This window comes from Phragmites australis, chromosome 3 (genome assembly GCF_958298935.1).
Source record: "Phragmites australis chromosome 3, lpPhrAust1.1, whole genome shotgun sequence".
In the NCBI taxonomy this organism is placed as follows: Eukaryota; Viridiplantae; Streptophyta; class Magnoliopsida; order Poales; family Poaceae; genus Phragmites; species Phragmites australis.
Genome location: NC_084923.1, coordinates 27,856,033 through 27,878,702, shown reverse-complemented (window position 1 = coordinate 27,878,702; position 22,670 = coordinate 27,856,033). Strand labels below are relative to the sequence as shown.

Here is a 22,670-nt window from a genome sequence, read left to right as displayed (position 1 = left end):
TCTCTCCTCTCCAATCCCTTCCGGTCTCTCTCCTTGCGCTATCATTGCCAATGGTTCATATATTCCCATTACTCATGCTAGCATTACTTCCATTACCTTCCCCACCATAGTTTCTAGTTAAATAATGTCATTGTCACACCTTCATTGATTAAAAATCTCTTCTATGTTCGACATTTCACTATTGATAATCATTGTTCCATTAAATTTGATCCGTTTGGTCTATTTGTGAAAGATCTTCACACCAACAATGTGATCATTAGGTGCAATAGTCACGCCGATCTCTTCCCTTTCATTGGCCCTCACCAGTTCCACAAGCTCTTTCTGCCACTACTTCGTCATCTATATTGTGGCATCATCGTCTTGGACACATCGGCAACCAAGCATTGTCTCATCTAGCTAGTGCTTCCCATATTTCATGTAATAAAGTTGCAATAGATCCCTTGTGCCATGCATGTAGGTTAGGTAAACCTGTCTAGTAGCCTTTTTATCCTTCCACCGCTAGCACTACTAGAGCTTTCGAGTTAATAGTTGTGATCTCTGGACCTCGCCGGTTCTCAGCATCTCTGGTTACAAGTACTATCTCGTTGTTCTCGATGATTTCACACACTACTTGTGGACTTTCCCACTTTGCTTGGAATCTAATGTTTTTGACACCCTCCGTAATTTCTTTGCCTTTGTTCAGACTCAGTTTTCTTCCACTATTTGTGGGATTCAGTGTGACAGTGGTCGGAAATTTGATAATCATACCATGCGCCACCACCTTCTCTCATGACATTACACTCCGCACGTAATATCCACATACTTCTCAACAAAATAGCAGGGCCTAATGCATCATCTGCTCCACTAGTGACACTCTGCTCACGCTTCTATTTTAAACTAGCATGCCGCCATCCTACTGAGTTGAGACACTCCATTGCCACACATCTCCCCAACATCCGTCCCACCGGTTGGCCTTAATACAATCGCTTAGTGCGTTTTCCCAATTTGCCTTCACGTGCGACAAAAGAATGCATTCTCGAAATGTAGCAAAGGCAACCAGCGAGTGCGCACCCAACCTGGTGCTGATTTGCAGAGGCACACACTGGTGGCAACAGCAGCACGTCCTGCCCCTGCCCATCCTATCGCCAACGCGCGAAGGCACACGGCAATGACGTGGGTGCCCCGGTTTTACGCCAACAGCACACAGCCGACGTTGATGTGACAGGCGTGAACTTGTGTGACTGCATGCAGCCAACTGATGAGAAAGGGCTGGAAGCCTGGAATGGTGTCGCGTAGGAGTCGGCGTGCGCCCGTCTTGCATCAAGGGGCAGTAGGAAGGAACGAAGAACAAATCTACAAAACAAACTTGAAATAGTGTATCAAATGGACGAGTTAGATCTAAACAACTTATTAGAAAGCCTATAAGAGAGCTTTATCATACTTTTAATTAATTAAACATTTTGCTGTGTGTGCAATGGCCAATGAGGGAACCCCTGGCCTCTATATACGCATAGAGATTCCTTTTCACAGTATCATAAACATTATTGGAACTGAACAAAGGCTAATGAGCCCAAAAAACCGTTTGCCTGCCCAATGGGCCCCATTGCAGCTAAATCAACGGTTACTAGTACTAAAGTGACATAAGTCACATGACGACCATAGGATTCATCTTCGCTTCAGATTATATAAGCTCAAGTAGACAAGGAATCAAATACACTTAGCATCATTCGCATCAAAATATACAATCAGCTGGAACATTAAATGTTTCCAGAGTATACAAGTGCAATACAGTAGCTGATGAGACGTCAGATTTGGATACTGGCATCTCACTTCAAAAAAGAAGACACTCGTCAACTAATGTAATTGACATCAACTTGGAGAGTAGAGAACATCCAACTATCCGACGAATACTGTCGCCAACTGATTACAACACTACTGGGGAGCGGTCAATGCCTTGGGCTTCGGTTTTACTTCAACTTCGTTCACCGCCCTGATAAATATTGCGTCGGGCTCGTGGCTGAAAAGTGGCACAGGAAAGTAAACATCTTTTCTTCTTTTAAACACAGAACGTTGTATCAGACAAAGTACAGTATTACGATTTCTCTCCATCTTCGTAAGTGTAGCTGGATGCCACGGCAAGAAGATGGCCATCCTTACTGAATGACAGAGCAGCGATGCTTGATGCGTACTTTGAGTACTGCAGTCAAAGTAAGGAAATCACAAATAAGAGAAATGTTTCAGACAGTGGCTTCCAATGAAGCAAAACTATCACTTGGTTACCTGATATAGTCTTTTCTTGTTAATGCCATCCCATACATTCACAAATCCATCACACCCTCCAGTGGCAAATGTACCATATCTGTAGACAGACAAGTAAATGAGAACAATAATCCAGTGAGATATCGAATGGCTAAGAAAATTAAACATCAAGACATTACATCGGATGGAATGCAATTGCATTGACAGGATAAACAGTGTCCCTCCCAGCCTCTGATTTCCGGTGACACTTGAAAGAATACCTGAATGAAAAATTAAACTATAATCAATCAGGTACTTAAGATATGAATGTCAGAGGCACCACTGTTCAGTCTAGATTTCCCATGGAGTCAGGTGAACAGTAGCTCCATTGAGTATAGCGGGTTTTCGTGAAAGAGATAAAGCAAACGATAACATGATTTGACAATGCACAACTACTAGTCAAGCTACGTTCTTGTGCCTTAGTAAGGTAACAGTTTCCTCAGTTACCAAAAAGCCGTGTACGATGTATGAAGCCAACATCACGTTACTAACACTAACCCAACAAAAAAAAATATATGTAGCAAAGGTTTAAAATAAAAGATTTTCCATTATGTACTCCTGGTGACAGGCAAGCTTCAAACTTCTAGTGTTATACAGCATGTCTAGTGCATTACTTCTAATCATCCTCCTACTTCTCAAACTCAGGAAAGGAAGAGGTCACCTGATAACAACTTATAAAGATCGATAATAATCAACATACCTCAATTTTGGGGAACCCTTTTTTAATATTCTAGTAACTTAGTAGTTGCCTCTTGGGACATATTTAGTGCAAACAATAGCTAAGTGCAACCATGCAAACCATTTTAATTAAGGAAACGAAACAACATGAATATGGCAAGAAAATGTTTTATGTACTTCCCGTTTTAGCAAAACCCTCATAAAATTACTACTTTAGATCAGCCCTGTTTGGAGATCTGAAGAAATTTCTAACAAAACTGAAAGTAACAGGAACTATTCACTGGGAAATACTGTTTTCATTATTCTAACAGTATTCGAGGTTGAATTTGAATTATGATTTATGAAAGGTTAATATAATGTCACATAGATTACCTAAACCTTTTTCTGAAAAAAAGGAAACACATTGATGTGCATTCTGTATATCATCAATAAGCATGTTTCTTACAGATTAAAGATTGATGTAAGCGCTAAACATTATCTATAAGCTTCTATATATTAGCAAGCAACAGAAGGGGAAAACAAAAGTTGATGTACGAAAACTGTGGAAGCATGTTTACAAATGAAGTTTCATCATCCATTATTTCAAGTGATGCTACAAGATACGGATATCAAATCATTGAAGTAATTGTCTTGTATGAAATCATTACAAAACATGAGTCATCCTATGCAGCAAAGATACAGAAAACATACTTTTTAGATTGAGCGGACTCAGATAGATCAAAGAATTCCATAGAAACTCGGCCTTCAACAGAACTTAGAGCATATCCTGAAGCAAGACAGAGAAGATTGAGGTTAGCATACAAAATATATATCTAAATAGGACAAGCAGGGTGTGATTGGTTATCTGCATGAGTTTTGCCTGCATGGACCGTATATGCAGGTTGAACGGAACCATATTTGTTGAAACGAAGAGTGTTTGGTTGGTTGTATCTATCTAGACAGGCTAAGTTGAGTTTCTATTTGGTTAACCAAATCTGAAATCACATGAACGGATGCAAGAGTTAAGATTATGATTGGTTACTCGTATGAAGATAATTTTGTGACACTAACAAATGGGTTTGCCTGCATGAGCGGATGCAAGAGCTTGCATCCGTTGAGTCAGGTTACAGAGGGATGATCGAATCGAGCTTCCCTCCTAGGGTAGGCTGCGGGCGTACACTTGCATCCACCAGGCCAAACTGGAACAACGTATGCGGGCAACCAAACACGTTTCTGTCTGAGATTATACGCATCTGCCGATCCAGGTTGCTCTCGTGCAGACAACCAATCACACCCACAGTATCCCAAATCAAGGCTGCTTGAACTGCATAATCATTAGCACTAGGTCCACTACACTATGCCAGCTAGCATATAATTATTAAAACAAGGTCAAACCAGGTTCAACCCAAAATGTTAAAACAGCATCCTAGTCAGCATGTGTGCACCATATTAGCAATCGAACCGCTAGAAACCAGCTAACAGCAATTAAACGGTAGTTGAATCAGCCAAATTTCTCTAAAACCAGACTAAGTTAAATTGGCCAACCAATCTTCGAGAAATATTTGCTAAGAGTATCGAGCGCAGGACTCTTCTAAATCATCAAAAAGTTGTATGTAATTATCCACAAATAGGGAGTATTTTTGTTCCTATTTCTGTGCCTATTTCTCAACTAAGAACCTTTTTTCAGTTTTTGTGACTTGCACCTCGGACAGTGTAAGGACCTAGAGCCTCAAGTGCACTTTCACCTTTGACTTCATTGGTCAATTGAAAGTACGATGGTCACATTTTATCATAGCACTAATCTATGCTACATAGCTTAGTTCTGTTATTTGGGGCATGCATGGCAATTTTTTTCTTTGGAAATATAAGTATAGCTAAATTTCAATGCTTAGAGCCTTCTTTTTCTTGTTTAATGTATGCGCCACCTATATTCAACATAATCTCGTACCATCGTATACACATCTTTCAAGCAATAAATACTTCCTTTATCCCAAATATATGTTCATCTAGCCCCTCTCGCACTTCACCAAATATAAGTTCATCAACAACTTCAAGGCACCTTTTTACCCCCTTTTTCCTGTTTTGCCCCTATTTAATTGTGAAAAATCGATCAAGCATTCCAACTACATTAATTATGACAATAATGGATGGATAACATGGTCATCTTACCACATACCTTAACTCCCATGCATGAGTCTAAATGGACTTATATTTGGGATCAAAGTTAGTAAGCCGTAAATAGGGCTACATATTGCATCAGCACTTTGTTGTGGGGCGAACAGTAGTCTACCTCAGTTTCTATTATTTATAAAAGCAAGGGATGTCATGCCATTTTTTCTTTTTGAAAAAAGTCAAATACAAAAAACACATGAAACAATCAGTATAAAAATTAATTATGTAGGCACTGGTTTTAAATTTTAATAGCATCCAATTAAGTAATCAATGTTTAGCTCCAGTACTAAGAGTATTATAATTTCTAATACAAGAATAAAATTTTCATTAGTGATACTGAGATTGCATTATTACCAAAATTACCTAGACACCCTTGTCTAGTTTTTTTTGACGAATCAGACACCCTAAATCCGAATTAGATTCCGAGTTGTATTTTGCATGTCCAAATTTCCTTTGGAGGACAGGTCATGAAAAAAAATACTAATGATACACAATAACTTGAAGATAAAATAAAGAAGTTATGCCACAGCTTGATTTTGGGAAAGATCAGATAAAGATAGCATGCCACTAGGAAATAGCATTCACAGAAATTAAATCTACAGATATAAATTGTAGTCCAGCTTATGGTGTGACAAATGTTAGATATATAAATATGCAGCTTGGTTTTCCCCACTAGTTGGAGAGTTTTCTGCATATGTACCTTGTACATATAGCCCCTTAGGGCATGGAATAGAGTTGAGTTGCATAATTCCACCATGGTAACAGAGCTAGGGTTCCCGGTCCATACCCTTGCCCCTCGTCGGCCACCGTCGTCAGTGACCCGCCAGTGCACATCCACCGGCTAGCAGCTAGCAACTCCATCTTCCCCTTTTATTCCTTCCTGTACCAGTCCATCATGCACGACGCCTGCAGCAGCACGTCGCTCGTCAGCCCCTGTCTCTGCTAACGAGTCACCTCACCTCTACCCACTGAGCCGCCCGCCACTGCATCGAATCTGCCCGGGCTTAGGTCGGGCCACGTCCTTGCTGATTGGATCCCGAGCCTCAACAACGGGTGTCGCCGCCGCATGGACCCCGAGCAGTCGCTGTGTGTGCATGTGTGGCTGTGAGTGCGTGAGTGCGTTGTGTTAAAAAAACAGTGAGGTGTGTTGTTGCTACTGTTGCCATCTTAGTTGTCTTCATGGTGTCTTTGGCAAGACCAGGTGCAGTCCCAGTTCCCTGGTGCCCGGTCATCTTCAATGGCACCAATTGGAGGGAGTTCGTGTTTCACATGATGATCCACATGAGTGGTCAGCAGATGCAGGGCTACCTCACCGGCGAGCGAGCACGCCATTCTTGTCCCACTCTTCTGACTCCACCTAGTTATTCGCCGAATGCTGATGATGATGCCAAGACTACTCTTCTCGAGGTATTTGAGGCTGAAATGGAGACTTACCAGTCTGATCTCGCCGTCAACGAGATCTGGCTGCGTGAGGAGGCTTGTGCCAAGGCCATCTTGCTTGCGAGCATTAAGGTTGACCTCACAATGTCCCTGAAGGGTCTCACTACTACGTAGCTAATGTGGGATAACCTTCGTTGTAGTTACAAGATTCATAATGAGGCGATGTACCTTGCTGTTGTGGAGGAGTCCAGTCACTTTGCCAATTGGACTCCACAGTGGAGGAGTTCCACCGTCAGATGCTTGTAGTTTGGCACCACTTGGACAGTTTGGGTGCAGAGTTCTATGGTGCTGGCACTTGCAGGTGTTGTGACCGCCACAGGAGTGAGAGAGAGACTCTTCATCTTCACGAGTTCCTCTCCCAGCTCCGCCCTGAGTTTGAGACTATCATATCACAGCTCCTGACTCGCCGCCCACGCCCATCGCTTGATGAGGCGATGCCTAAGCTGCAGGCTGAGGAGACTGTGAGGAACGGTGTCGTCCTAAGAGGTGGTGAATTAGGACACTTAGAAACATAAAACAAATTGGCTCTGAAAACTTCACAAGATAAAGCTATATCAATTTCTATCTAAATGTGCTATATGTTTATCTAGTGTATCTACACTACCGTTCAAGAGGATTGCAACCTACTTAGTAAGGTAAATTGTAAGTATGTAAATGTGAAAACGTAAATAAAGTAGAGAGACAAACTTGGCACAAGAGATTTTTTATTCTGTAGTATCAATAGCATGAATATCACTCCTAATCTATATTGGAGCTCCACAAAGGATATGCTCCTAGTCGCCAAGTCTCTTCCGATCACGAAGGTCTCAAGCGCGATGAGCCACCAAGGCACTAAGGTAAGGTCTCACCACTAGTCTCTTTTCCGATCACTTGCCGCTGTGATCACTTCGGAGCTTAAGCCACCAAGGTAAGAGTCTCCACGTCCCGTACACATGTCATAACGCCGCTCTACACCAAGTCAGAGGATCAACAAGCTTGAGCCAGCAAGACCCAAGATGCCTACGAGTCACCAAGACTCTAAGGTGCCGACATACCATTTGATACCATTTAGGATTACTCTTTGATCCCTTCTTCAAGCTATAGCACCTAGCTACAACTCACAGGCCTATAAGCACTAAATACTCTCTAATCTTGTGCTTAATTGCCTTGAATGATTACTTTAAACACTCTAGTGGCTTCTATGTCTTCTTAAATGTATATAAGCTTTCTTTAGACTCCAGCAGCATGTCACACCTTGAAATGACTGAGCGAAAAGGGTATTTATAGCCTCAAACCTACCAACTAGTCGTTTTCCTACCAACTCAGAAAATCTGTTAACACCGAATAATCCGATGAGAATAGTAGTACAAACACCGAATCATCTAGTGAGTCCTCAGAAACTAGCCATTGAAACTCCACTCAAAGTCTTTGTGGACACCGAACATTCCGATGTGCCTTCAAATCCATCACCGGATCTTCCGATGAGTTATCATAAGCCAGACCGTGCCACTTCTCTGTGTAAATGCTCCGGTGCATTGATCTTCAGAGCATCGTACCTTCCAGTGGGTTGTTCTTCATTTTAACATTTGCAATCGTCTCTGCGGAAATACTCCGGTGATATAATCTGGTGAGCATAAACCAAGCATCGGACCTTCCGGTAGGTTGATCTTCAATATTTGCACTTGCATTTTTCTCTGCAAGAAATGCTCCGATACATTGATCTTCAGAGCATCGTACCTTCCAGTGGGTTGTTCTTCATTTTAACATTTGCAATCGTCTCTGCGGAAATACTCCGGTGATATAATCTGGTGAGCATAAACCAAGCATCGGACCTTCCGGTAGGTTGATCTTCAATATTTGCACTTGCATTTTTCTCTGCAAGAAATGCTCGGATACTATCTCGTGCAAATCACTGGACTATCCGATGAGATCCTCAGCCTTCTCCCCTTTATCAGAAATACTCATGTGAGTTCAACATAGGACACCGAACTTTCCGATGAAGCTAATAGTCTCTGAACATAAAGCTCCAATTCAATCAAATTTTGTCCCGGCTACGAGAGCTTCTTAATGTATTGCATCCATGAAACCTACTAGCATATATTCTTAACAAACATATTAGTCTCAATGATTATGTCATCAATAATCATCAAAATCACGATCATGACCTAATAGGGTCATTTTCACTATAATCTTCTCATTTTTTGTGACCGATGACAACACAACCAAAACAAATAATAAATAATACCAATCGTAAAGAGCACAAAGTCTTACCACATTGCTTGAATGTATGTTCCTACCATTTAGTCCCCATTTGTTGTAGCTCCCCCTTTCTCCATTATCACTATCTCTCTTTATCGACTCATGCAAAAGTTTCTCTCTTTATCAACCTAGGTGCCTCATGTTGCTTCTTATTCTCTCCTTTATCAACTTCGACATTCCTACACATCTTGTATCTTGCACTAACACCGCATCATACTTCTTCTCCCCTTTGTCAACAGTAGTACTAACACCAAATCATCCGGTGAGTGCAAACTTAGAAACTAGCTGTTGAAACTCCACTCAAAACCTCTATGGACACCGAACATTCCGATGTGCCTTCAAATCCATCACCAAACCTTCCGGTGAGTTATCTTGAACCAGATCGCAACACTTCTTCTTTGTGTAAAATGTTTTGATGCATTGATCTTCGTAGCACCAGACCTTAAGATGGGTTGTTCTTCATTCTTCATCATTTACAGTCGTCTCTGCAAGAAATATTCCGGTGTTATAATCCGGTAAGCATAAACCAAGCACCGGACCTTCTAGTGGGTTGATCTTCAGTCTTTGTACTTACATTCTTCTCTGCAAAAAATACTCCAGTATTATCCAGTGCAGATCACCGGACTATCCAGTAAAGTCCTTAGACTTCTCCCCTTTATCAGAAATGCTCCGATGAGTTCAACACGGAGCATCGGACTTTCCGATGAGGCTAATAGTCTCTGAACACAAATAGGATCATTTTCGCTATAGAGACCTGTCTTCGAGCAGGGGGTGAGTCAGGCTCAGTAGTACCCTAGTGTCATAGCTGCTCCTTTGGCTCACACCTCCCTAAGTGCCTCTACCTCCTTTGATGCCACATCCCTCCCCAGTGGTGGCGGGAAGCCCTTCTGGTGTCGTCTGCAACTACTGCGATAGGTTCGATCACATTGCTAAGGCCTGTTGTAAGAAGCAGCACGACAAGCAGGCTCGTCATGGTGGATGCTTCCCTTAGGGGCCAGGTGGACCCTCTTAGTAGAGCTCTCGTTCCGTGTCTACTGCAATGCAGGAGATCCTCGCACTGTTCCATCGCTTCACCACTGCAGCTTCTACCTTAGCACTCAAGACTACTGCTCAGGCTTTTGGTTCCACACCTCCTCCTCACCCAGGTATAGCATCCACATGGTTCCTTGATTCTAGTGCCTCCTTCCACATGACTTCGGATTCGATTCGACTCTTTTGTCTTCTGTGTCATCACCTAACTCACCTCTCATAGTTCAGACAGCAGATGGCACCTCCATTCCTGTTGCAGGATGAAGCACTCTTTCTACTTTTTCCTTTTATGTTCCTATTGTTTCTCATGTTCCTAAACTTCCATGCAACTTTTGTCTACCGATCAGATCACTTGTCATGAATGTCGTATCATTCTTAAGGCTGACTCTTGTTGTGTTCAGGATCTTCGTACTAGCCTTCTGGTGGGGACTGGTCCTAAACGTCATGACTCTCAGCGCCTCTAGGAGCTTGATTGGTTGCATCTTCCCTCAGTTGTTTTGGACAACTAATCATCTAGTTCCACTGCCAACGTGTCAACTGCTTCCTCTACCACCACTTTTGCACAGTGGCATCATCATCTAGGCCATCTCTTCGGTTCGGCTTTCCACTTTGGTGGGTAACTGTATCTTAGATCATGTTTCTAATGATACTGCTCTTAATTGTACGAGTTGCAAGCTTAGCAAACAGCTGCAACTCCCTTATCCTTCTAGTGATTCTGTCTCAATGTCCCTTTGATCTTGTTCACTCTAATGTATAGGGGTGTGCTCCCTTCGTTTCGAAAGAGGATCACTCTTATTATGTGATCTTTATCGATGATTATTTGAGATTTACTTGACTTTAACTTATGTCCTCTAATGACCAGTTTCTTTCTATTTATCAGCAATTCACCACTATGGTTCGCACTCAGTTTGACTCTCCCATTCAAACTTTTCATGCTGGCTCTGCTGGTGAATACATTTCAGATGCGCATAGTCGCTATCTCGCTGACCAGGGTATTGTTGCTCAGTTCTCCTGCCATGGTGCCCATGCTCAGAATGAAGTTACTGAGCGCAAGCATCGCCACATTCGTAAGACTGCTCGTGCTCTTCTGATCTCTTCTGACCTTTCACCTCACTTTTGAGCTGATGCTGTCTCTACAGGTGTTTTTCTCATTAATAGCCAATTGTCCTCTGTTCTTCAGGGATGTACTCGTTATGAGCGCCTCTATGGCACACCTCCTAGTTACAGTCACCTTCAGTGCTTTGAATGTGTCTATTATGTTCTTCTTTCACCTCGTGAGCGCACTAAGCTGACTGCTCAACCAGTTGAGTGTGTTCTTAGGTACAAAGGTACAGTACGGAGCACAAGGGTTATCGTTGTTATGTCCATGTTGCTCGCCGAATAAGGATATCTCGAGATGTCACCTTTGATGAATCCCATTCTTACTATCATCGTCCTTCCACCAATACTCCATCCACTTCATCAGAGTCTCTTTCCTAACCCTTCCTAATTTATATTTTCCGCTACCATCGTGTTCCACACCACTACCACTCTCCCCAGCTCCTTTGCCACCACCACCATCATCTCTATGCTCACCACCTGCTCCACCACCTCCTCTGATGGTTCCTCCTTCTCGTGATCACTCATTCTACACCCGCCGTCTGCGGTATCCCTCACCCATCAAACTCCTCTTCGTCCCTTCTCGAACCTACTCCAGAGTCTCCACCTCAGTATGATATACGTGATCGTCGTACTATTCGGCTACCTGAGCGCTATGGCTTCACAGCTGATGCTCTTGTCGAGCCCACGACCTATCGAGAGGTCGCTGTTCACCAGGAATGGCAGTATGCTATGGCTGAAGAGATTGTTGCTTTGGAGCACATCAGAGTTGATGCTTCCTATATGAGATCGCAGGCGTAGGACAAGGTTGTCTCTCTTCGCTATGTGCCTTTAGAGCTTCAGCTAGCAGATTTCTTCACAAAGGCACAGATGAGGGCACAACATAGCTTTTTCCTCTCCAAACTCAATGTCGTAGATCCACCATGAGTTTGAAGGAGAGGTGTTAGATATATGTATATGCAGCTTGATTTTTCCCTCTAGTTGGAGGGGTTTTCTGCATATGTACCTTGTACATCTAGCCCCTTTAGGCATGGAACAGAGTTGAATTGCATAATTCAAAAAATGAAAACCTAAGCAACAAAATTACAAAAAAAAAATCGGTACACTCGAATAGGTTTGCCTATCATCCCTGGTATAAAACAACTGAAAGGACAATAACTATGTGTTATCAAGGTTTCAAATCGACTTTGTAAATAAGTCTATATGGAGGAGCTTACTCCATGATCCTCAAATCAAACTCACAAATAAAGTTTGGGTTGTTCTTATGAAATCTAGAGATGCACCATGCACATGATTTTGATCCGACAGAAAAATCCAATCACAAATAACGAGGCTTAAACAACTATCAAGAGAAACATAGCAGACTAACAAGATCTAGAAGCAATCCACGTATGCAACTCTGCATATGAATATAAACCAAGAAATAGGCTGAGCCACCTCACTTGAGCGAAACCATATGTTTTCTAAGAATAACTGTTATTAAAATCTTATTTGACTGCCACAAGCTACATAATGTTCCACTATGTCCTAAACAGTAGATTAAATGAAAAATGAAGGAGTTTTGTCCACCAGCAACATAATCAAGAATGGAAGCAGTTACCTGTTCCATTAGGAAAACATCGAACACATCGTGTTTGATACTTCAAAGAAGAGTCTCTTTTTTGCTCAGGTTGAGACATATTGCGCAGATCATAAATATTGACATGCCTTCCTGCCGTTGCAACAACCAACCTATTTCCCACTAATGTTAGAGAATATACACGTTCAGGTTGAGTATATGTCCCAACAAGTGTACGCTCTGGTCCGCTCACTCCTCTTGGATCCCAGCATTTCACAGTTTTATCCAAGCTGCCAGTGATAACATGTCCTAAACAAATAAATATACAGAAACAAAGAGTTTAGTTCAATCTTCTTAGGTGGTAACCAATAAAATACAACAGACTATGTACATAAAAGGGCCCCAGTGCATAAAAAGGCTTTCTAGAATATCATTTCACACCAGCTATATAATATATTCTTAGAAGTAAATTCAAACAAATTCCGTGCATAAGTACATAGAATCAGGTTGGACACAACTCCCAGAAAGTAGACACAATTCTAACAGAGCTCATCAGTATTGCAGTTAGTCCATTGATCTAAATAACCTAGTACCATCACTTAACTTAAACCACCAAAGATTTGTAGATTTTACAAAAGCAGCATTGCATCAGCTAAGGAAATTTTATTAATCTAATAACATAAATCCCTATGTAGTAAGAAAACAACTAGTCTCATATGACAATCATCAGGATAGAATGCTGGCACACCACGATCTGAAAGGGGTTAAGATGAAATTGAGGGTCATGCATGGTGAATTTACAGATGCCTAAAAAACAAAAATATTCCAAGCACAACAGCACAAATAACTAGGTACCGTAGACATGACTGTGCCAAGGACATCTGGACAATCTCAAACCAAATGGATAGCCAACCGGTATATTGCAGTGTGGCATTGTAAATTGTGTAGAACAAAATTCATGCAGAACAGCAAATAATAGGAAAATAAGTTCTATCCCAGGCTAGAGTTAAATGCTTTTTTAGAATTCAGGTATGGAAAAAAGTCAGCAATGTGTTTTATTTACTGAAACATAGAAACTAAATTGTATCCTTAACTATAATTATATCAGTTAAAGACCTAAGGTTTGACAGCATCAGGCTTCAAAAGTACCATGCGACAAAAAAGCAAAGCCAGAACATAAATACAAAAGCAATTCAATAAGAACACAATTACCTGCAGCATAAGAGTATTCCACACAACGAACCGCACCATCATGCCGCCCCAAAAAATCTTCTTTGGCTGAACTAAATACTAACCTGAAATAGATCATTTGGGCATAATGCTTGTCAGTTGTACTCAGATCTCCACATAAATGAATATCCCAGAAAACACAAATGCAAGTGTATTTACAAGCAACCAATTATGGAATTCGTAGCATTCAATTTACAAAATATAGGCAAATGCTCAGCAGTCTTACGGTCTTACCTGCAGCATTCAATTTACATGAAACATAAAACCAAAGATGGGCATATTGCTTGTCTGTCTTACCTGCCGCATTTAGATTTAGTTTCATGAACCGTTGAAAATATTTAAAAGGACAGGAGCAGACATTTCCCAGCTTAAATATGAGATATCTAAAACACTACACATCTGTAAGTGTAGAACAGAATCCTGTTAATACAAAATTGATATATTTTTCTGCAATACAATTCTCTGTTTAGCTATGGCTGCGTACAATCCTCAGTGGCAACATTTTTTTCCCAGAGTGCAACAAATCACCTGCTTTTCTTCCTTTATACGGAAGGATCATAAAAACTTGTTTTATAGAAAGTTTTGAAATCCACTGCTTAACGACATTTATTTATTCCTGGCAAAAATGATACATTTATTTTCAAAATCAACTGCGCCACAAAAAGACATTTTAATACCAGCGAATAATACTCTTCTCTAACAACCTATAAGACCACAAACCTATTTCATAAGTCTCACTAAATGGAAAAACAGAAAGCTCATATCACCTCAGAGCCCACAAGACACAGCCTACGCCACATTCCATTTTAGGAATCACATTTCTTCATCTCTTACCTCATCCCCAAATCGGGTGCAAAGCAAGGTGCGGGATGAGGCAGGAGCGGGCAAAAACATTGAAAAGCAAAAAGCTCACCTCCGCACGGTGTGATCGGCGCCGGCGCTGAACCCCGAAGAATCGTCGTGGAAGCAGCAGTCGAGGACGGGCCCGGGGTGCACGAACTCCCCCTTGAGCACGTTGGCGTCGGCGCCGTAGAGCCGCACCGTCTGCAGATCAGATCAGCCGGATCAAAGAGTTAGGGTTTAACGAACGGAGAAAGGGGGAGACGGGAGAGGAGGGGAGCGCGTATGCTGTCGCTGACCTTGTCCCATGAGGAGACGAGGAGGTTGTCGCTATGGTTGGAGAAGCGGAGGTTCGAGATCCCGTCCGAGGGCGGGTTGGCGAGCTCCTTGCCGCTGCCCAGGGCGGCTGGTGCGGCGGCAGTGCTCATGGTGGGAGGCGGGGAGGTGGTAAATGGCGGTGGAGGAGGAATTGGTTTAGGGCTTGGCGTAGGAGAAGGAGCAGGAGGAAGGATTCGAAATTTGAATTCGGAACGGGTGGAGCGAGCACGAGGGGAGGGAGGGAAGTCGACGGGGAGCGGAAGGTTTAAACAAGACTCGGGAAGTTTTTGGATTCAAACAACCGGAGAGCACGGGAAGAGGGGAACAAGGCGAGAAGATTCCATGGCGTGGCCGCACGCTCTCCCAGTGAAACTGTGCCCGCCTGCCCGATCTTGCTGCCCCGATCTCACCGGCGAGCTCTGCCGCCGACTATCTTTTCACCGGCGAGCTTTAACGCCACGGGCTATCCTCCGTACTGCACACTATTCAAAACCTCAAAACAGGATCTCCTTGAGCCGTAGCACCCTTCACTTGCCTCGGTTGCCGCCGTCGAGTTGTTGCCAAGAACATAGTTGCTCCTCATTTAGTGTGTTGTATGCTAGTTTTGCAAAGCTGAAAGTCATAGAAGCTAGACACTACAATTAATCTGAACAAGCACTCATACAGCTTAGTGAACCATCAAAATTGTGCCCACGACCTCCTTCTTCCAAGTAACATGATTTATTCTATTTTCCCATTATCATGCATTCCAGTTTCATTCTTGATTGACGATGTTTGCTCTTTGTACATGTTTCATGAGCTTACTGAATTATGTAGTGTGTATGCTCTTATAACTTTGCAATTCTTATGTCTGGTCGAGGATTCGCTAAGGAGTAAGACGCAATGCCACACTACGATGTGTTGAAAGAAAAAAGTTAGAAAAATATGCTTGCTTGTCTTATGGTATGCATGTGATAGATGCAACTTGACGATCGACGGCGAGATAATCGGGGTCAAGCGGAGTGCTTAGTGCCGGATGATCAAAGAGGCTGAGCGGAGTCAAGGAAGATTCTGACTGAACACATGGAGGTCAAACAAAGTATGAAATGCGGATGAAGATGGGGTGTTGACAAAATCAAACGAATGGGATGCCGGTGCAAATAACAAAACGGCCCGAGGGATCGGAAGCGGAAGAGACTTACCGGCAGTCAGGATCGCATGACGGAGTACATGCATCGACATTGAAACGCTTGCTTAAGGTGTAAGCTAAGCGGTGAATCACGCTTTGAAAAGCGATCAAGAGGTTTCGCGGTTTGGCCTCAAAACCGTGGGAGGACTGGAAGAATACATGGCACCATCGTGAAATTTGCATCGTGGCGAAGCTAAGTCATAAAGGCTTTGCGGCCGTTCGATGAATGGAGAAATCAATAGACCAAAATACTCTCGGTGGTAGGTATGAATGTACTACAAGAGAAGGGTATTTTAAAAAAAGTTAGGACACTTAGGGGTCAAGTTTCATATGCCTATAAATAAAAGGGTAGAGCTATGAAAGAGTTTGAATAAGCCACTTGAGCCCCTTTATGTCACCCATTTGAGAGCTTAGAGATATGATTTTAGATGAGAGAAGAATGAGTGCTTAGCCTATATAATAGGTGAGAGTTTTGAGAGATAAATCTTTGTAATCTGTTTAAAATAGGGCTGACCTCTTTGAGTAATGAAGTTTATGTTTTTGCAATGCTTGAATTCCCCTCCTTCTAGTTTCTCTCTATCGGTTCACTTGCAAGTTTGCAAGTTTTTTAGTTTCTAGTTTTGATTTTCGTTTTGGTTTTTTAGCTGAAATTTCAACACCTTGTGAGATCATTCTTCTTGTTACTAGAGGCTTAAAATTCTCACACACATGCTTATGCGATAGGGTCTTAAATTCCCTTGCCTCTAAACAATCAACTTGGAGTGTTTCGTTACTCAGTGTTCATGTTTTCTTGTTTCTTTGCAAGTTGTGATCTTTCGAGTACTAAGACACATGTGTTGATCTTAAATGGAACCTATGGTACATATATCATCCGTGCAGTCGTGTTGCCTCGATTTCTTTTGTTAAAACTTCTCTCTATTTTTGCTTTCGCTTGAGTTTTGAGGTACGTTGGGTGATCTAAATAGGAGAAGGCTATCGATTATGCAAGAAATTTGTTGAGGAGCCTATTCACCCTCCTCTAGTCATCAATATTGTTCCTACAATTGGTATCAAAGCTAGTTTGATCACTTATTGACTTTAACCAACTTTGTGATCCATAGGAGACATAGAGAAAAGTGGGAAGATTCTGTTGTTTGATGGCCACAATTTTTCATACTGGAAGGTGCACATGGAGGCTTATCTTTTAAGTTAAGGAAGTGCAATTTGGGAGGTGGTTAATTCCAACTACGAGATCCCTGTTGTTCACACAACTCAGGTTCAAATCGAACAGTATGAGGCCAACAACAAGGGTAGAAATATTTTGTTGACGTGGTGCACTCGGCCACGCTTGGGGACTTGCGTAGCTTGGGAGGCTTGTGGGGTAGATTGAGCTGGTGGTGGTCTTGGAGCAATCGCCACGGCTCCCAGCTTGGGGTAAGGGCAATCACGCGCATAGTACCCAACGCGCCCACAGTTGTAGCACGGGCCGCCAGGGCCACCTATCACACTCACTTGGGATCCTGCGGGTCTTGGAGGTTGTCCTTGTCGAGCGGAGGGAGACGGGTGTCGTACTACCCACATCGGCCGTGGAGCAGTCGAGGCCGACATGTGAGATGGTGGAGGTTGACCATCCATGCTGATACGTTGAGAGGTCCCGCCCACAGAAGGCGACGAACCCTCTTGCGTTTCTTCTCCTCTTGATGGCCCTTCATCTTGAACTCAACGGTGAGAGAGGTGCTCACCAACCTGTTGAAGTCGGCGAACTCATGAGCCGACAAGCGGTCTTGCATCTTAAGAGAGAGGCCGTGCACAAAGCGGTATTCCTTTCGCTCATTAGTGTTGACCTCGTCTGGCGCATATTGTGCAAAGTGGTTGAATACCTGCACATACTCCATAACAGATCTTCCCCGTTGTTGAAGATCCAGGAACTCCCGCTTCTTTATTTCCATTATCCCCTTAGAAATATGATAATCACGGAATGCCTAGCGGAACTCTACCCAAGACACCCAGTGGTTGGACCAAATAGTTGGACCACCACACATGACCAAATAGTTGGAACACCATGTGCCCGTCGCACCCTGAAGTTGATGGGCGGCGAAAAGCGCCTTCTTGTGGTCTTCACATATGAGGAGAGCGAGCTTCTGCTCGATAGTCCTAAGCCAATGGTCTGCATCGAGTGGATCCTCTGCACACGTGAAGGTGGGTGGCTGAGTCCTAAGGAAATCCGAGAAGTCGTCTCGGCGTCCGGCTCCACCTCCTCCTTGAGGAGCCGTGTTACGCATGAGAGCTTCGAGGAGCACCGTCTGAGCTTGACAGTTTTGTTCAATTTGCATAAGCACATCTGCCATGCTCGGCGGTGGAGGCGGCGGAGGGTTGTTCTCGTTAGAACCCTCGGGAAGGTCTTCGAGACTATGACGGGTTCTCATCCTGTTGCAACGACAAGACACATAGGGAAAAGTCAAACTCCGACACAGCCTAAAAGCATTCGCTAGATATCGTTTCCTTGGACCCTTAATACCTTATATATGGAAACATGTATGCATACGACCAATAGTGAACAATGGATGCATGCTTGATTCCTATTTACCGTTTCTTTCTCGAGTGCATCATAATGCGAAAACAAACAACTTAAACGTCGCTCGTATCCATAGTTTATACTTAGGGGTATAATATAGCAGGTTTGTACATATTTGCAGCAAGAGGCACAAGTAAGCTTTAGTGAGTTGCTTTGTGAGGTGACATACTTACTAAATAACGTCTTAAGTGTTTTTAGGCGACTTCATTAAACCAGACTCTGATACCATGCTGTGAGGAACCGTCTAAACAGTATTCTAATTAATCATTAGGAGGATCATTCTTCATAATCACAACCTCAGTGATTAACTAGAATACTATCCCGGTAGTCCCGGCACGTGTTTTGTGCCCAAGATCGGAACATATGCCTTTCCAACATGTACATCACAACATAGTTTAAGAAAGAGCGAGTAATTAAAGTTATATTACAAGTTCTTAAGCATGCAACCATTTGCAACAGTTTACATAAAGAGGAACTATGCAACAGAAAATAAAACCTTAACAACAGCAAAAGGAGAGTGGAACCATATGCCCTTACGCTCCACCCCAAAAGCTACGCCTCACCAGAGTAGGATGCACTACTCTTACCCACCACCTGCATCGGCAGGCACGAAGTAGCCAAACACCGCATCACCCTCACCAGCAGAACCTGAAAGCGCAGGCATGAGTACGAAGGTACTCGCAAACTTAATCCATATAGAGCACATATACTTAGCTCGACTCCAAGGATTATGCATTGAGCTGTTAGCAAGAGTAGGCCACAAGATTAAGTAAAACATATGCGGTAAGCAACCTAGACACATATGTGTGAGCATCTATACTTAACTCAAAGACAACTACACTTCTACCCTGTAAACCACAACTTGAACATATATGCGGTAAGTAACCATAGTACCTCATCGACAAACCACCAACCAAACCATCACACCGTAACCTTATCCCACATTTGTAAACTCTACGACCGATACAAATGAAACAATAGCATGCTCATGACCGAGAGCACGGCAATTTGAATTGTTCTTACACCCTGTAGGGGGTACAACTTTACCCACACGACTCGAGGACCATTCGGTTTGTGCTACTCATGAAAGTACACACAAGGGGGTACTCAAGTCAACCTTTCTCATACCCAGAACCACCCACTTTGCAATGCCCCTATGGCATCGGGGTTACCGCGAGCATGTCCCAGACACCTCCCGCTCCCCGTCACCTTGCTTCTCCTTTTCTTTTTCTCTTACGCGTCATAGAGCCGCAAGGCAAGTGTCGGCACGGCATAAGATAATCGGCTTACCTTACCATTAGATCAGCATGTGGTGAGTACGAAAAGTGCTAGAGCCAATTGTACCGACGGATTACCTTAAATGATTCAAGCGGTCTATGGCATCCGGGTTCTCTCCCGAACTACCCAGAGGACTCCTCCTAGGCAGAAGATACCCCTAACACCGCCCACATCTCACCTCAATCTCACATCTCAACCTCATCTTTGTATCTATAAACGGTGATTGAGCCCTAAGCTCGCGAACAACGGCAGCACCGTCGCTCGACTTCTACCGAGGACCTAAGCATTGCTAAGCATTTCGAATAATATTTGAAGCTAGACACCAACTATATCATCAAGGCTACAAGGATAATGATTCATCAATAAGTCAAGGTAGAAGTAATGCATGAACATAGGTTCTATCCATATCAGCCCGACACTGGACTCAACACATGCAAACATACATAAAGTATAATTTATCAATTTTAGACTCCATTTAATTTGAACAAAGGATGCATTATGCTTAGATGCTTGCCTTGCTGCTTCGAAGTTTGCCTGATACTTCCCGAACAGAACTCGCAGAAGTGGTGTGCCTCGGTGTCACCCTCGATCACACTCGCGTCACGCTTCGATTCTTCGTTCACTACTGAAGAACGCATGCAATGATGAGCACAAATGACATGCAATGATGGATACTCCACAGTGCATGACAAGGTGGAGATGAAATGCATCATGACATGAGTTTTAAAGCCTCAAAATTTTCTTAATTTGGATTAATGTTAAGCATCTACTCCTTTTCCTGGATTAATTATGATTAATACAAAGCTTAACCCTAAATAGGAATTTAATCATGTCTAACATGAGGGTGATTATTTTTAATGATCAGGGAAACAATTAACAAGATTTACAAAATTGAACTCATTAATTTTGGAGTTACCAATATTTAGTTATGGATTAATGAAGCTCAAAACTATTTTATTAACCCACTCAATTTAAATACACATTTCATAGCTCCCAGTATTTTTAACATGTAGATAAAGATCATATAAACCTAACAAAATTAGTTTCATGATTTTTTGGAGCTATATACAATTTTCTATGCATTTTACAAATTCCAGCCGATTTAATATTGATCAAATATTCTATTTCGCATTTTCTGGAATTTCTTAATTATTAAAATGCCCGCAATACTTTTTGCACACCCAGCCGACTAGCCACTGAGGTTGACAGCGGGCCCGGGCGGGTTGACTCGGGTCAAAATTGACCCGCGCCTAGGCTGGCCAATTTGGGCGCGGTTCGTCGGCAGCGAACGGCGACGGACTCCGGCCAGCCGAGGGTAGCACGAGCATCAGCGCACCAAGGGGAACCCGCCGATGGAACATGTCGTCAATGGCGAGGTCCAGTGGGTGGTGAGTGGCGGCGCTCGAAGGAAACAACACGACAGCGACGCGGTTCGGCGAGCCGACGGCGAAACGGCAGTGAAACCTGGATAACTGAGGGCACCAACAGCTTCTACGCGTGACGGCGAACACAACAGCGCGACTTGCTACCGATGGGCCCGACGGTGGCTTGGTTCGGTGGCGCACGGTCGTACAACGGGAGGCGTGTCGGCCGCGGGCTAAGCCCAAACTAACACGCGCGGAAGGAAGAAGAGAGCTCGGGGAAGCTCACCACAGTTTTGAATTGGATGAGGAGCTGCGGTGAGGTGAGTCAACGGGGAGCGGCGAGGAAACACGCAGGAGAAGAGGCAGGAGTGCGGGGAGCTCGGTCCGGTGAGGAGAGGGCGAACCGGGGAAATCGCGCGAGGAGAGCTCAACGAAGCTCCTTCGAGCTTCTCGGCGGTCGGGTAGGCTCAAGATCGCAGAGCTCCGGCAAATTTGAGTGGCGGGGTGCGTGCGCATGCTCTGCACTGCTCGGCTTTGCTCTGGGCGCACGCGAGAGGAATGAGGGAGAGCGAGCAAAGAAAGGGGGGCAGGGGGAGATAAGGGCGACGCCAGCACCTCGGGAAGGAGCACGGCGCCGTGCTCGACTTGCTGGCGACGTGGCTGGCCTCCAAAGTCAGCAAATTCGATAGCCGCCCAGAGCAGTGCTCTGCGAGAGGGGAGGTGAGAGGCAGAGAGAGGGATGACAGGTGGGGCTGATGAATAGTGACCGACTAAAGAAAATATCATCTCCACTTCTTCTATTTAAAGGAATATCTTCCCGTGGTCCAAAAATTATGGGACAAATTTTGTATGAAACTACAATTCATATGCAACCCATTTTAACTGGTTTGACCAATAATGCCTGAGCCAATTTCAAACTAAAATCCTCCAAAAAATGCTAGCTTTTCTAACTTGTGGTAATTTTTATGCCTTCAAAATAATTCCCAAAAATTTGGGAAAATTCATTTATATTCTTCATATTGCATGGACTAATTTCTAAAAACAATTTCAACACTATGTTGTATAGCAATATTGTGAGTTGCTTAACAATGTGTCAATGAACATTGATTTTCACAATTTATGTTTAATTGATAATTCATGTTCATAATTCACCAAAACAATTAAGCATGATGCCAATGATGTTTATGATGCTTAATGACATGCTTAAGCTATCTGGGTTGTTACACCTTAGTCAGGGTTCAGCACCTCCGTACTACCTAGGAGATCTGGACAACTCTGAATGTCTTTCATGAAGGCACTAATCAGATTAAGGTGAGATGCCAAAGCACATATAACCAAGAATATCAAATGTTTGTGTAAGGTCCTGGAGAGTCTTTGGATGCCATGTTTGGTCGTTTTGATGGATTTGTTAGCAAGTGTTTTACCTTACTCTGACCACGGGAGAGCGAT

At 43.2% G+C, this 22,670-nt stretch overlaps 1 protein-coding gene across 1 annotated transcript; it reads right to left on the bottom strand.

Moving 5' to 3' along the window:
• Nucleotides 1–1,683: 1,683 nt before the first annotated feature.
• LOC133912761 (mitotic checkpoint protein BUB3.1-like) lies at nt 1,684–15,464 on the bottom strand. Its single transcript, XM_062355665.1, has 9 exons — nt 14,839–15,464; nt 14,613–14,743; nt 13,682–13,764; nt 12,512–12,778; nt 3,646–3,721; nt 2,418–2,498; nt 2,260–2,338; nt 2,076–2,176; nt 1,684–1,996 (listed from the first exon to the last, which is right to left on the bottom strand). The coding sequence occupies exons 1-9, from the start codon at nt 14,965–14,967 to the stop codon at nt 1,912–1,914; spliced, it is 1,032 nt and encodes a 343-aa protein (XP_062211649.1). The 5' UTR covers nt 14,968–15,464; the 3' UTR covers nt 1,684–1,911.
• Between the last annotated feature and the right edge of the window lie 7,206 nt (nt 15,465–22,670).

Coding starts and splice junctions, on each gene's coding strand:
- LOC133912761 (XM_062355665.1), bottom strand. CDS start 14,967: ATGAGCACTGCCGCCGCACCAGCCGCCCTGGGCAGCGGCAAGGAGCTC. Junction 2,499..3,645: donor GAGTCCGCTCAATCTAAAAA/GTATGTTTTCTG, acceptor TTTTTCATTCAG/GTATTCTTTCAAGTGTCACC. Junction 1,997..2,075: donor TACGAAGATGGAGAGAAATC/GTAATACTGTAC, acceptor GCCACTTTTCAG/CCACGAGCCCGACGCAATAT.